The sequence below is a fragment of the Theobroma cacao genome, chromosome 3 (genome assembly GCF_000208745.1).
Source record: "Theobroma cacao cultivar B97-61/B2 chromosome 3, Criollo_cocoa_genome_V2, whole genome shotgun sequence".
In the NCBI taxonomy this organism is placed as follows: Eukaryota; Viridiplantae; Streptophyta; class Magnoliopsida; order Malvales; family Malvaceae; genus Theobroma; species Theobroma cacao.
The window spans coordinates 15,504,933-15,520,633 of record NC_030852.1 but is presented as its reverse complement, the minus strand read 5'-3'; the positions used below and the strand labels follow the sequence as shown (position 1 = coordinate 15,520,633).

Here is a 15,701-nt window from a genome sequence, read left to right as displayed (position 1 = left end):
CACTCTCAGCTTTTTCTCTGCCTTTCTTTCTCTAGAAAACTCAAAACCCTAACACCCAAATTGATTTTTAAAGCCATTTGAGGCTATTTGGAGCTTGGGGAAACATTATTGAGGTAGGATTAAACATTTTTACTGATTATTTTTCAATTTAATCGGTTAGATTCTAAGAAATCTAGTTGTTCTAGCTTTAGTGAATCTCCCTTGATTTAGCTTGAATTTGGAGCTAAGATTTGTGCAATCTAACTTCTAAGGTATTGGTTTATCTCATTGTTGGTGGATTTGAGATTACATAGTTGGATTACTAAGATTTGGTAAATTGTGCAAAAGTTGGCATATTTTGGAAGCTAGAAATAATTAATATATTGATGTTTTAATGTGTTTGAAGGGGGAAACGGAGTTAAATTGACTCGTTGGTGAGCTAGAAGACGATTGGAGGCTAAGAATCAAAGCTTGGCTAAGAGTACTTCCAATTTGTCACTATGAGTGGGTTTACTTAAAAATAAATGTGACGCATGACGTCTTGATAAAGGCGTTACCATGGTATTAGAATAGAATGTGTGTTTGTATATATGTATATGTATATATGCATATATTTGGTTGACTAGATGTAAGCGCCTAAGTTAAAGAACCAAAATATGGATTGAGTGCTTGTGTGTTGTGACATGAGCCACTTAGGTGGCCTTTGTTGTGTAAGCCTAAAAAGAGGTCTATAGGCTACGTTGAACCCTAAGTGTAGATTACCCTAGGTGAATGAGACATTATGAAGATTTTATTAAATGATGCCTTGAAGGTATAAAGGCACTTAGAACCTTAACCAAGCTCAAAGATTATTGCAGCTCGTTGAATGTGATTTGTGGTTCGATGAAGAAATGTGAATGATAGACGCACTGTCACGACACGATACTCTCCTCGAGCTCGTGACAACCACCGCGATGTCTCGATAGACATTCATTACTCGAAATACCAACCGAAACCTCGCAAGGCTTTAACATCAGCTTTCTCACCTCCCTTGCGAGCAACAGTTGCTAATATCATATTTTAAAAGATTATAAGCTATTTCCAAACCAAAACAATAAAAAAATAATTTTCGTCTCTCGAGGGTATTTTGGTCATTTTTCTCCAAAAATTTTGAAACCAGCTAATAATATAGTATGCGAGTGCAAAACACATATTTCATAATCAAAATAAGTTTAGATGTCTAAAACATTCATTTAAAGTGAAATTATGACTATTTGAATATAATAAAAATATTCAATAAAATATTTCATTATCTTATAAAACAATTTTTATAGAGTTATTTGTAAGAAATTTTTGTAGCGTAAACACGAAATAAATTCATACATACTGTAATACAGATAGTCAAGGTATGTAATTTAATTTACAATGACACGTGGGCCCCCAAATGACAAAAGTGAACGTAGGCTATGAACCTACGATTTTTTTTAGGAAGTAAAGCCAACTGTAGCCTTCAACGATATTAGCTATCTACAAACTATCCTGAGCCTGAAATGGGTGGAAATGAGGGTGATGAGATTATATAATCCCAGTGAGTAAACAAATATCATCTAAAATATTTAAAGTCGAGTAAATGGAGACGATTAAAATAGATCATCATAAAATGGTTCATAACATCAAAACACATTTCAAATCATCTAAGCCAGTTACATTTCATCCAAAATATACAAAGAGGCTTATGAATCTCTTAAAAACTTGGCTCGTGCCAAAACTCATTCTCGTAGATACCTTAGCCGAGGCATCTAACTGAGTCCGTCAAGGTTGTTAAAAAGTCATATACGCACAAAACACATTTTTACATTTAAAAGCACAGCCATTCCTTGGCGTTGGCTAAATTCACTCTCACGTGGTGGTTTGGCGTGAAGTGAACTCTAAACTTTACCCCAAGAGATACCCTACTCGCCTCTCCGACCGAGGTAAGAATATAACCGAATTCCGTGCCCCTCTAATAGGCTGGTCCACAGAACCCGCCACTACAGTGACCAATCTATAACCCACCAATTCAATAAAAATTCAACAGCATGACATGGTAATTTTATCATTATCCAGCCTATCAAGGCAAACAACAATTTATACATTTTCAACACAAATACCCATCCAGCAATTCATGCCCACATTATCATAAGCCATTCAATTCAAAACATAATTTACAATACAGCAAGTAGTCTCCAATTACTCTATTTTCAAGTCATCATTCAATTTCAAGACAATTTATAAAATCATTTCATTTAAACACATTTTCCATAGAATTACAAAATCGGATAAAAACATACTTTGGATAATTAAGATGATAATAGGGTTACTCACAATATCGAGAGTTCAAATTTTTGGAGTATTCCGACTATTGATCTTCGGGTACAACTTCTTTGCCCTTACCGGAGGATTCACAACCTAGACATAATGCATAATTAAGCAATTTACCACATTGGTGCTAAACCGTTATAAAACTAATCTAGGCTCTATATGAATGCATGAAATGGAATGCAAATTGTTCGGATCATCGTTTAAACACGGTGTTCTACATAAATTCAACTGTGTACCTAAATAAAACGGTGTTGGCCTAATTCGATCTATCACTTGATTAATTGGCCAGTATGTCCAATTTAACTCCAAATAACTCCATTTTTCTCCCAATACTCCAAATCATCAAACTCAAGTCAAGTAACATAAAATTTAGCAAGATCATCTTCACATTTCTTCTTGGGAATTTCGGCCATGGTGGGTGCATGAACACTATGGTTTTTCCCACTTGATTTTTACACCATAAATCATTAATTCTTAACCAAATCACTTGAAATAAAATCAAGTCCACCATCAACAGACCATAGGGAAGATTCGGCCAATGGAGGGTGATGGAAGAAAATGAATTTTTCTTGTTTGCTTTTCATGCTACACATCACTAACTAACTAAAAACACTAGAATATATTGAAATCTAACCAAATCCAAGTTCAAAACGCCTCCCCCCATGTCCGACTAGCAAAGGTATCCTCATGCAAACTTGATTCTCAACCATGTAAAATGAAAAAGAATGCATAGGAAAGGTAGATCACAAGCTAGAATTGAAAAATCTTACCTTTTATCACTTCATTCTTTGAAATTTTGTGAATTTCTCTTGAATTTCTTAGCTAGGTTTTTGTTGTTCTTCTTTCCTTCCCTTTTCTTCCTTTGGCCGACCAAGAGAAATGAGTTGGGAGGGTTTATGTGCTGGTTTTTAATGTAAATTATAAACAAATATAAGCTTGCCACTTATCACCATACAATTGGTCCACATTTTACACTTAACAATTAAGCTTTCTTTCTCCACCACATAAAATATTTCAATTATTCACCATATAAAATGTTAAGGGATGAAATCTATGAGTATGACAAGTGTTGGGTGGTGTAAAATTACAATTTTGCCCTCGGGTGGTAAAATAACCATTTTACCCCTAGTCATAAAAATTCCATTTTGACTCCAAATCGATTCTCAAACTCCAAATCACTATATTAAATCATTCTGGGAATTTTAAATTCTAAATTTCATCTTAAAATCTTTATTTGGTCTAGATCGAGTCTTAATTCAACTTAGTTGTACCATTCAGTACACTACCGTCTTTTGACGATTTTTCGGGGCTTTCAAAGTATGCAAGCATATTGTCAATCACATGAATGACATGCAAGTATTTTATAAGGCCGTGCTTGACACACACAATGGCCTTATTTGCAAATTTGTGTTCCATCCGAGGGATTAATTTCATACATTAATGTAATTTTTGGTTGAGTTGAGTTCCATTCCCATGTGAACTTTGTGTGCTTGCAGGGATGGTGGTAAGCAAGGACAATGGCATTAATCCCCCTTGTAGTTCTTGCCTATACTAATTTGATGCCACCCGTTTGAGATTACTCTGAGTGATGCCGTCTGTGGGCGATTACTCCGGTCGATGACTTTGCTTTTTCACCAGCTGCTTCTACATTGTGCGTGATCTAATTCTCCGTTCGTTGCTCCAGTACTCGCGTGATTTGATCCTCCGCTAGTGGCTTTGCCTTAAGTGTGATTTTATTTTCCACCGGTTAGCCACCAAGCATGATTTAACTATGTCCAAGGGAGGACCAATAGTTGATTTAATTTGACTTGTATATGAGATGAGATAGCCATGGAAAGACTTTGATAAATATGGTATGAATCTGATGTGATACTCAGGTTGATAGAGTATGTCGTGGAGAATAATTTAAATAATTTTGATTGGTGTTGATGGTAAGCCCAATGACATGTGTAAAAACATTTAGAGACATTGAGGATGACAACATGCCCTCACATAGAAGACTTTAGGGATGACGATATGCCCTTATACTCGAAGTCGTTTGTTAGGATATTTGAATGCACTAATAATGCAACATCTATATATGTGTTTATATATTTATATGATTTTGTTTATCTACACCACTCACTAAGTATTAGATGACTCACCCATTTGTATACCATGTGCAGATAAATAGTCCATTGAACGGTACGGGACAAGGGTCGTTTATAGACAAACATTATCATCAAGTGTGCAAAGAAGAATATGTATAGCTTTGACATTAAGTTGTACCATATTCATGTCACTTGTATCCCATTATTTTTTTTTCTTGGTTAGCTTGTATGGACCATCAACAATTGTCCACCAAACTTCTTAATTATTGGCTAGAATAAAGTATTTCCTTCTATTCTTCCAATAAATGTAGTTCTCACCATTAAATATAAAAAGCTCCATAAGTGATTGCCCTTCACCAAGAATTGTTGCATTAAAGTTCATGGCCATGTCTTGGAGCTAACAAGGATCACTCAAAGGTGGTTAGACCTACAAAATTGAGACCAAGCTCTAATATCGATTGTTAGTAATGTTAGCTCAATGAATCAAATGAGAAGAATGTCTAAAAAGGGGGTGAATTGGACTTTTAAGAAAAAAATCCTAAAAACTAAGGAACAAGGAGCTATAGTCAACTATAATGATCCTATAATCGACCCTAAACCAAAAAACGTATTTGCCAAATTTTAAGAGAAGGTTCCAAGAAGATTTTGATGAATAAGCAAATCTTAAGAAATTTAACTCAATCAAGCATAGGCAAATGATTACCTTTGAAAATTCTCAAAACATTTTTAAGTAACTTAAACAATAACAACTCAAGAAAAACATTTCAAGTGAAAAACTAAATCCTTTTCAAAGATAAATTTTCTACTTGTGTTAAAAAACAAGGCTAGTGATTTTCTCAAACAAATTTCAAGCAATAAAGCACAAAGTAAATATGAAAATCAAAGCAACAATGAAAAGTAAAGACACAAGTATTTTTATAGAGGTTCAGCTTTCTCAAGTGCCTACATCCACTCCTTTAGCTCACCAAGGAATTTCAAATCCACTCAAGGAAATGTGTTTTTTACAAGATCAAACTTTAAACCCTCACAATGACTTTTCATGGAATCAACCAACAAGCCTTACAATGGTTTTTCACAAGCTTAACTAAAACCCTCAGTAATGCCTTTTAACAAGAGCAAGCATAATCCTCAACAATGCTTTTTCACAAGAGTAAGCCCAACCCATAATAATGGCTTTTAATAGGCTCAACCACAAACTTACAAGAACTTTTCAAGGATGAGTTAGAACCTTTACAAGAATAGCAAGAGTGCCTCTGAGAGTTGGATTTTGCTAGGTAAGTATAATGTTGGAAGAGTATGATGTGTACAAAGATGTATATAAATAATAAGAACGAAGGCACAAAGAATTTGGAGCTCAAAGATAACTTAAAAGCTAAATGGAAGAATGTGTATTGCTTAATTTAGCTTGGTTTTTCTTTCTTCCTCTCTTTTTCTTCATAGAATTTGATGCTTGAGTATTGGATGTTTTTCTCTACTCTTCCAACCTCTAAAATGTGTTATAAAAGTCCTTTTTATGCTTGGAAAAAGTTTAGAGCTGTTTGGGATGATTCTAATAAAAAACTAGCTATTTGTCTTTTGAAATCTATATGCAATATCCTTTGGCCTTGGGTAGTTGACTATAAGGGCTTGCAGGTCAACTATGGCTTCTCAAATCCTTGATTTTTTCATGTGCTCTATCTGAGGGTTGACTATATCTTCATCAGGGTCGACTATGGCTTCTCAAATCTTGAATTACTAGTGCAATCTATCCTAAGGTTGACTATAGCTTCTATATGGTTGACTATGCCTTCTATACTTCACAATTCTTCATCCATTCTTCAACCATTATGCCATAGGATCAATTGGAGCTTCTCTAAGGTCGACTCTTGCCTTTAAATCTTCAATTTCTTCATCAATTCAACATGTAACTTTGGTCATATGTTCCTTGTGATCAAATGTTGAGTTGAGAATGAGCTTCTTGGCTTGAAACAAACTTGATGTTGTGAAGATCAATGAGCTTCTCATCTTGAGCACCTATCTTGCAACTTAGACATCTCAAAAGTGAACATTAGAGAGATTAAAAGCACTCATACAACTAAATCATATAAGCTCGTAACTTCAAGAATTCATGCAATTAAAACAATCAAGCTTGTAATCATGTAAAAACAAATATATGAGAATTAATCATTTCAAGAACTTGTCAAGGATCACTTTAGTAAAGCAAATGCAAATTTGAATCATTTTGTCATAATCAAAACTATACTCATTTTCAAGCTAACAAACCTTTAAGGCAAGGTTAGTGGCAAAAGGTTACAAAGAAAGACAAGGTGTTGACTTTGACGAAACCTTCTTACTTGTAGCCATGCTTAAGTCCATCAAGATCTTGCTTTCAATTACTGCATACCATGATTATGAGATTTGGCAATGGATGTCAAAACTACATTCCTTAACAGGAACTTACAAGAAGAAGTGTAGATGACACAACTTGATGGTTTAACATCCAAAAAGAATGCCAACAAGGTATGCAACCTCCAAAAGTCCATCTATGGACTAAAGTAGGCATCTCGAAGCTGGAACATTTATTTTGATGATGCAGTCAAATGATTTCATCAAGAACAAAAATGAACCTTGTGTTTACAAAAAGGTTAGTGGGAGCGCTATAGTATTCCTTGTGCTATATGTAGATGACATATTGCTCATTGAAAATGATATACCAATGCTACAATCCACAAAGATTTGGTTTTCCAAACATTCTCCATGAAAGATTTGGGAGATACAGCTTTTTAGGGATAAAAATCTATAGAGATAAGTCTAATAGGTTGCTTGGTCTTTCACAATCAATGTACATAAACAAGGTACTAAAACTGTTTAGCATGGAAAATTCCAAAGGAGTAAACTTGCCTATGTTGCACGACGTACACCTATCTCAAGACAATTGTCCTAAGACTCAAAAGGAAAAGGATTACATGGATAAAATACCTTATGCTTCAGCCATAAGATTTATCATGTATGTCATGTTGTACACTAGACTTGATGTATCATACACTCCGAGTGTTATGAGTAGATACCAAGCTAATCCTAGTGAACGTCACTAGATTGTAGTGAAAAACATCCTAAAATACTTACAAAGAACTAAGGATGTTTTCTTGGTCTATGGAGGAAGTGAACTCCAAGTTAGGGGTTTTGTAACTGCTAGCTTTCAAATCGATAAGGATGATAGCAAATTACAAAATGGATATATCTTTACTCTCAATGGAAGGGCACTCAGTTGGAAAAGTTCCACACAAGAAACAATTGTCAATTCTATAACCAAAGCCGAGTACATCTCTGCATTTGAGGTGGCAAAGGAGGTTGTTCGGATTCGAAAGTTTGTGACCAAACTCAGTGTGGTTCCTACCATTGTTGACCCATTACCCTTGTATTGCAACAACAATGGAGTCATTGCACAAGCAAAGAAACAAAGGTCTCATTAATGATTACTAAGGCACTATTATGTTATCAGGGAGATCATTGGGAGAGGCAACATAGGAATAAAACGAGTTCCCACTAAGGATAACATTGTTAACCCTCTCACTAAGCTCTGTCACAACAAAAACACAATCGCCACCTTGAGGGTATTGGTATTAGATACATAAGTGCCTTCAATGCCAATAAAAAATGTTGGAGTGAGCCCTAAAGCCAATCACATAGGTTGTAAAGGGTGTTCCTTATTAATTTGTATATTATGACATTTTATTATGCAATAAAAGATATTTCTTTATCCACAAGTTTCTTTGCAATTAGTTGCTTTAACTTATGACGATAAAGCTCTTGGAACAAATGTGCCTTGTAAAGGAATTATAATTAAGTTATAATTGCGAGATCCTTAAGCATTAAAGCACTATTCCACAATAGTTCCTGACCATTGCATAATCAAGATAGGCATTGATAATACTCAAACGCTAGCACATATTATGCTTATTACTTGTGAAATAAGCAACGATCTCATAGGTAAAGATACTTAGAGTTAAAATGTAGACATTTGCATAGGAGGCAAGTTCACTAAACATGAACCATTATAAAAAGTCCATTTGGTAAATCACTCTAATGCCTATACAACATTTTTCATGTGTCAGTTGTGTAAATACTCCCTAGACTTGAGACACCAGATTCTGTTATGTGTGGAGTGCTATGCTTTGACTTCATCTCTCCGATACCTAACCAAAGATGCCCAAAAAAGATGAATGTTGGGTATAACATGGAGCACATGAAGTCAAACGAGTGGTCAAGATAGGAATCATCACCCCAATTGATTTAGGGGACATATTCTGCTTGTTCTTAGTTCACACTAGCCATATGAAATCCTTGAGCAAGGCAGCTTGGAGATTAGGAAAGGAGTTTCCTAAGTTTAAAAAAAACTTGTGGTGAAGCCTAAATGAGCTAACATAGAAGGATATGAAAATTGACATTGCACCATACTTTCAATTTTTTTGGGATATATGATAAGAGAAAGAATTATACTAATAAATTGCACACTAAAAGGTTTTTGAAGAACCCTTTGACTCTCTTAACAACTATGTGACCATGATGTGTTGCTAGATACCGCTCATTGTCTATAGCATTCAATTAGTAATCTTAAGGTCACTTAGATTATAATTAAATGCTATTGCCACATATTAAGAACCTAATGAGTTACACACAATAAGTTGTAATTAGAATTAAATTGAGAGTGTGATGTTTTAAGTCGGACTTAAATCAAATACTAGGTTTTAATCTCCAAGGACTTAATTAAAATTAGTTCAATTAAGCATGGGATCAATATTATAAATAGTGATAATATTGAAGCCTTATAATAAAAGAAAAGGCTAATTTTAACCTAGGTATACAGTATCACATTTTAACTACTCTTCTTAATAGAGTTGTTAGACAACACATTAAACCAAGCACTCTAGCCGCCCCTTGTGTGAAAAACTTGGAGAAGCACTTTTCTCCTTGCATTCAACCAAGAGGCTGTGAGGAATTGAGTGGAGAGGACAAGCTGTTGTCCACTTTACTAACACAAAGGTGTAGTTGAGAGGCTCCCACCTTGAAGAAGGTTCCATTGCAACTGTGTGTGCATCCATTGGAGGCCAAGCATTTAAGTGACTTGAGTTCTCCTCCTACCTTGTGGTGTGTCACGGGTCTAGAGAAGCAAGAGGAGTTGCCATGGTGATCACCACATCACCTGGCTAGGTAATGAAAATTTCAAAATACTCCTTTTAGTTTTGATTGTGTTAAAACACTAAGAGGATCCGTGGAGTACGGTATGGGCAATTTTGTGTTTTCTATTTTTGTTTGTTCTTATTTATTTATTTCGCTGCGTGTATGATTCAATCATTGCTCTCTCTTGCTGTTCCCATCAAAAACCGATCAGAAATGCGGTCTTTATTCAAGACTAGATTGGGAACTTGTTGGTCGTATAGCAGACAACTGCAGTCCTTAACAAGGTCTGAAAGAATGGTAAAAGAAGCAAGGAGAACTATTCATTTCCATCTGATGCCATTATCAAAACCATGCTGGAAATTACACAAGGAGATGCCACAAAAATGTTACCAGCACTGCACCTATATCGTCCACCTCTCTTTCATTTTCTGATCTGCACCATTCACCACCTTCTTTTGCCTCTTAACATGCCCCGTTTCTTTGAGAAAAAAACCCAAAAAAATGGAAAAGAAAAAGAAAAGAAAAAAGAACTTAGAAAGGTAAGAAAGGAACAAACTAATAAAAAGAATAAATTTGAATTGAGACAACCTAAATACACTAACCCATCCCTCCACAAAATATACAACATTGAGATTTGAGACTATGCCTGCAAAATTTGTCTACATGCGAGAGATACCAAGGAAGTATTACAACCAGTATTATCTCATGTTGCAACATTGAGGCCTTGTCTGCCTTTGCAACTTATCCCACATGCAGATCATCTGTCTTGGGGACTGGTAGTGAGCTGTATAATAATCTTCTATGCATCCAAACTGGCAGAACTTCAAGCTATGCAGATAATCCACTGGTTTTGAGCTGTTGAATTTCTCCACCCACATTCCCATGCTCACATCTTCCATTTTGAACAACTGCAGAAAGTAAAATTATTTTAAATACTAAATAAAACATGCCAAACACCGTGATCTTCAGGGAGAGAACAGGGAGGGGGGGAATGGGTGGCTTACTCTTAATTTGTGTCTTTCAAACTCAGACACAATAAAGATTACAATGTCAGATGACAGTATGTATCCTGGCCCATTTGCATAGGGTGGATAAGCTTCCTCTGGCCATTCCTGAAACAGTGAATGCATGGGTTACAACAAATAAGAATATTCTATATGAATTGCTTCGCAATTCCCATGGATTCCTCAAAATTAAGCACCAGCACAGATCACCATACAGCAATTTTAATTCAAAGGAAATTATTTATAGAATTCGAAATTAATCAAAAAACTTTCAACAGAATAAAATACAGTCACAAGCACGCAAAAATATACGAAGATACAGCTGAAATGTGCAACTGATATAGGCTGGTCTTTCTACAAGCCAAATCATCTCTTGATTTGTTTAACCACGCATTAACTGATGAACTGAAATACACTACAGTAAAGACCATCCATACCTCATATGTTACTGCCCATTTACCAGACCGCAGGGGCTTATGGTAATAGTTGATGTTTCCAATATAGAAGCTCCTGCCCTCATGTACTTTCTTTGCTTCATTAATAACTGCATCTACTCTCACAAATGTGTCATCATCACACTTCATAATGTACTTGGCAGACACCACACGGGCCTGTAACAAACAAACCCATTACAACAATCTCAAGAAACAATTAACCATTCATTTCTTCAAAATGGATAAAGGTTCCACCACTCACCCCATATTCACAGATGGCAACAGTTTTTAAAACAACAAGGTCGTAGTTATCCATATAAGGCACAATAACAATATCTCCAAAAAATTCTGCTTCTTTCTTCAATTCCACATTCACTTCCTTTCTTGCATGCTGTCCAAACATATGGAGAAGGCAGTTAAATACAGAGCTTAAGGTAATATGTTATCCCAAAACCATCGAACTTTAAGTGCTAGGATAGTTTTTAACTTACCATTGCCACAAAGAAACGAGCAACCACATTTGAAGATTTAACAAGTTTATGCTGCATCCAAGACTTCCTTACAGCCATCCGCTCGGCAAAATGATTGCCTGCCGAAAGTATACCAATAAACAGTTCCACAGGCTGCTCAGGAAGTGGTGGAGCCTTCCATCTGTAGGACTTCTCAAGATGCCTTTGAGAAGCAAAACTAGGATGTGATGTAGGCAAAGATGCTGCAAATACAGAGTGCACATCAATGTCCCCATTCAAAGTTAGTCCAGTGGCATCCTCAAGGGTATATCCCTGTCAACATTATAAAATCACATCAAGAACAAATCAAGATATAACATGATGGATAATATTAAGTTTACATTATATAACTTACAGTTCGATAAGGAAAAGAAGTAATATGCCTCCCATCAACATTAACATGATATCCCTCTAAACCAGCACTAAGAGTCAGGACAAAAAGCTTGCCCTCAGCAAATGGGAAGGGCCAGTCAACGGTCACCTTTTTAGTCCGGCCTATTAACCGTTTCAACCACCATGTTGCCTTAGACTCCTCAGAGTGATCATTATCATCCCGGATCCACTTCTCACACTTCACCTGACCATCAACTGCAGGCGGTATAAAGAATTAGACATTTTTGTGGCATGACAATGAAGAGTTGAAAATAGTGAACGCCAATGCAAACAATTCAAAACAACCTATTATTCTTTTCCTGGCTTTTCAAACAGTGAAAAGATACAGTGGCAAAGCATGGACTGCAAGGAAAAAGAAAAAGAAGAGAGGGGGGGCCTATGGGAGTTTATCAAATGTGAGAAGACTACTTTCTTTCTTATTGTATCTCCTTTTCTGAGGGAAGAGAGGGAGATCAAGAACAACATGATTAACTTGCAAAGTTTTGGGGGGCAATCTATAGCTTCACCTGCCATAAGACTCTAGGTGCATTCCAACTTCTGTTCAAGCCACAAGTCCTCGATATTTAATTCAACTTCAAAGATTCTCCTATTTTCCTCTAAATTACATACACTGGTAGCCCACATTTTGATGAAACCCAAGTTATTATGGCACCCCATCAATTTTAGAAAGAAAATTTAGAAGAAGAAATCCCAGGAACAGTGGCACTTTTCATGCAGCAGACAAAATCCAACATGCTAGCTACAAAATCACAAGTCACAAGCTAAAAATAAAAGTTCAAATATCATCAGCATGCATGCCATGATCCACAAATTAAACAAGGAAGAAAAGGCCCAAAAGGACAAGAAAACAACAGGAAAGTTGCATTTACAAATCCACATAGCATATTACCCCTTCTTCATGCAATGCTGATATGAATAAATTCACTAAGAACTTCAGTTGTAATTAAATTTGTATTCTACAACACCCTGATTCTAAACTTAACATACATCCAAACAGAAAAATATATGAAATGTCTTAATCCCACACTCAAATATTTCTCCCAACCATAAGATGCTAAGAAAAATCAATGAGAATCGCAAATCCCAACACAATCCATTTCCTGGTCTCTAAATGGTAAAAGTTAACCACAACCTATCAACAAATTAAGATTCAAATGGTGTGATGCAAATCCAACAAAAATCTGCTAATCACCAAAAACAATCCACCTCCAATCAGTATGTGCATCAACTCAGTTTCAACAAGTTACATATAGAATACAACAATTTACTAAGCTAAACAGTAAATACGTCAACTCTAAGCAAGCTACCAAAAGCTTTAAAAAAATATCACATCTTTTTTTCACAAATTCAATGAAAAAAAAAAAGCTACAAAAAAAATCAATAGATAAAACATACTAGTCTCCTCGTCGGCCTTAGACTTCCACCCTTCACAACGCATAGCGGATCCCCATTGCATCCTATAACAAGTGTTCTGCTCAATCACCGGCTTCCTACTCCAATCCCCTTTCAACCTCGGATTAAAATGAAGAATCCGCGGTGGCTCCTCCCCATCCACCGTCTTCAAACCCTGCAATTCCATCATAAACTGCGAAACCATAACAGAGTCTTCCCCATCCTTCAACAACGCAATTTTCGGCTTAGTCTCTGGGTGGGCTCCTCTCGGTTTCCCCACCACCGTTATGTGAGACCCCAAAGTAAGCCCGCAGGGCAGCTCCATGACCTTGCCATGGGCCGAAAATTCCGACCCGGATAAATAAACCGAAGGCGGACACAGTTCGAATCCATTGTCGGGCTTCTTTATCAAGTCAATTTTAACTTTCCCTGATTCCAGTTTTTCCCATAGCTTTCTCCCAAGTTCCCAAGCGACTTTTGCGGACTTATGGAGCTCCAAGGACCCGCCTTTGCCACTCGGATCGAAGGTTTTGTCATCGAAAGACAAATTGGAAACGATCCCAGACTGAGTTCTGAGTTGCTGGTTATGTTGAAACCGAGTTGGGGAAGGCGAGTTTTTGGAAACCCAACTCAAGGGACGACTAGGGGCTTCCTTCTGTTGAACATCCACCTGGCTGGCGAGTCTGGGAAGCCGAGTTAACGGCTCTTGAGACAAAGTATTGAAGCCAGTTCGGAACACGAATGGGATCTCGACAGTAACCAAAACTATGTACAAGAAACCAACGATGAATAGAATTTGAATCGATCGTTGTTTTGATAAGGAAATGAATATGTCAAATTTGTCTTGCTTCGATAATTTTGATTTCTTCATTTCCCAAGAAAATAAAAGGAGAAAAAAAGGAACAAGGGATCGAGAGACAGGGCGGAGAATATTTATAGATTTCTTTGAAGTGAGAAGAAGAAGAAGAAGATGAAAACAGAAGGAAAGAGGCAGGTTATCAAGCAAACGCGTAAAGAGACAGAGAGGGCTGGGCTAGGTCGGTCTTCCTCATAAAATAAATCAAAGCAATTTACTCATGGGAATTTTGATTTGAATTCAGCGAAGGAAATGGGTGTCACCCACTCAATAGGGCGTGGGTGGCAATAAACCGTATATTCTTTTGATTTTGTTGGACTATTTTTTTTATTATTATTAATAATCATTGAGCTTAACATCTCTTGATTCATAAAGTAATATATTAAATTAAACATATCTTTTTACAATTAAGAATTTGAATAAATATTAAGAAAGAGCTAACTCTTTCTTAAATCAAATCCAATTCCTATTCCTAACTGAGAGAATGTTTTTCGGTGGTAACTCTTTTAAAGGGGAAAACTGAAGAATCAACTACGCTGACTTGCAGTGATGGCCCAGGATTCGGAAGGGATAATAAAGTAAATCCCGTGGGAATCTTCATGGGAAAGACCGCCTCGTTGCAAGGTGTCTATCACAGGCGTTTGTTCTTGCATACTAAGGGTTTTTTATTTTATTTTATTTTATTTTATTTTGTTTTGTTTATTTTGACATGTTTTTTTTAACCTTTTTATGGCATAAAATGCAAAGCCTCATAAGATTTCATACCGAATACATATATCTTCATTAATTTAAACATATCCTCTCATTTTCTACAAAAAGCAAGAATATGAATTATTACTTTAATTTTAAATAAAACGATAAAATATATCCTTTATTTTTTGTTTCTTTATTTATTTAATTTCATCCAAAAAATTTTATTGAGTAAGGACTAAGGAGGGACAAAAATGGTAGGAACAATGAAATTTTGGAATATCACAAATAGCAAAAGACAAATTTTTCTTTTGGAAACAAAGCCGTCTAATTAATAGTAAAGTGTAAGTATGAAAATGCTTGCAAGAGACTAATTGTAGTTGTTTTCGTTGAATTCATTTTCATGACTTGAAAAGAAAATACATGAACTTTATGAAATAGAATTAGTTGCTTTAAAAATGTCACGACCCAAATTCGGAGGTACGTGATCGGGGCACTAGCCTAGCAGGTAAGTCCACTAAACCCGAGTGTTGTTCAATTTTCTACCCACACAAGTGTACGTATCGCAAAGATAATATAGAGATGAGTAGAGTGTCGATCTCACAGAGAATTGAATTAATCTTTACTGTTAACTATTAAAATTAACGCATCCTAATTTTATCTAAACAATTAAAATTAAAATTTAAAACTAATAAACTAAAAACTAAAACTAATATATCAACAGAATTATTAACTTCTAGTGATTACCAGACCTAAGACTATGATATCTCTCAATACTTCATCTGAATATTGTCTTTCTCTCTTAACTCAATTTATTAGATTAAGTTACTAACCTAGAGTCCTAAATTATGTAT

General features: G+C 35.8%; 1 protein-coding gene and 1 long non-coding RNA gene across 2 annotated transcripts; both read right to left on the bottom strand.

The window, feature by feature from the left end:
• LOC108661315 lies at positions 1,332 to 3,130 on the bottom strand. Its single transcript, XR_001927073.1, has 3 exons — positions 3,090 to 3,130; positions 2,323 to 2,406; positions 1,332 to 1,503 (listed from the first exon to the last, which is right to left on the bottom strand). It is a non-coding gene; the product is annotated as an uncharacterized LOC108661315 (long non-coding RNA).
• Positions 9,870 to 14,373, bottom strand: LOC18507052 (hydroxyproline O-galactosyltransferase GALT6). The gene is made up of 7 exons (XM_018118273.1): positions 13,305 to 14,373; positions 11,872 to 12,104; positions 11,499 to 11,789; positions 11,270 to 11,398; positions 11,011 to 11,184; positions 10,574 to 10,681; positions 9,870 to 10,477 (listed from the first exon to the last, which is right to left on the bottom strand). Exons 1-7 carry the CDS (start codon positions 14,170 to 14,172, stop codon positions 10,268 to 10,270), a joined length of 2,013 nt encoding a protein of 670 aa, XP_017973762.1. The 5' UTR covers positions 14,173 to 14,373; the 3' UTR covers positions 9,870 to 10,267.

Coding starts and splice junctions, on each gene's coding strand:
- LOC18507052 (XM_018118273.1), bottom strand. CDS start 14,172: ATGAAGAAATCAAAATTATCGAAGCAAGACAAATTTGACATATTCATT. Junction 12,105..13,304: donor TAAGGCCGACGAGGAGACTA/GTATGTTTTATC, acceptor TACCGCCTGCAG/TTGATGGTCAGGTGAAGTGT. Junction 10,478..10,573: donor TTGAAAGACACAAATTAAGA/GTAAGCCACCCA, acceptor TACTTTCTGCAG/TTGTTCAAAATGGAAGATGT.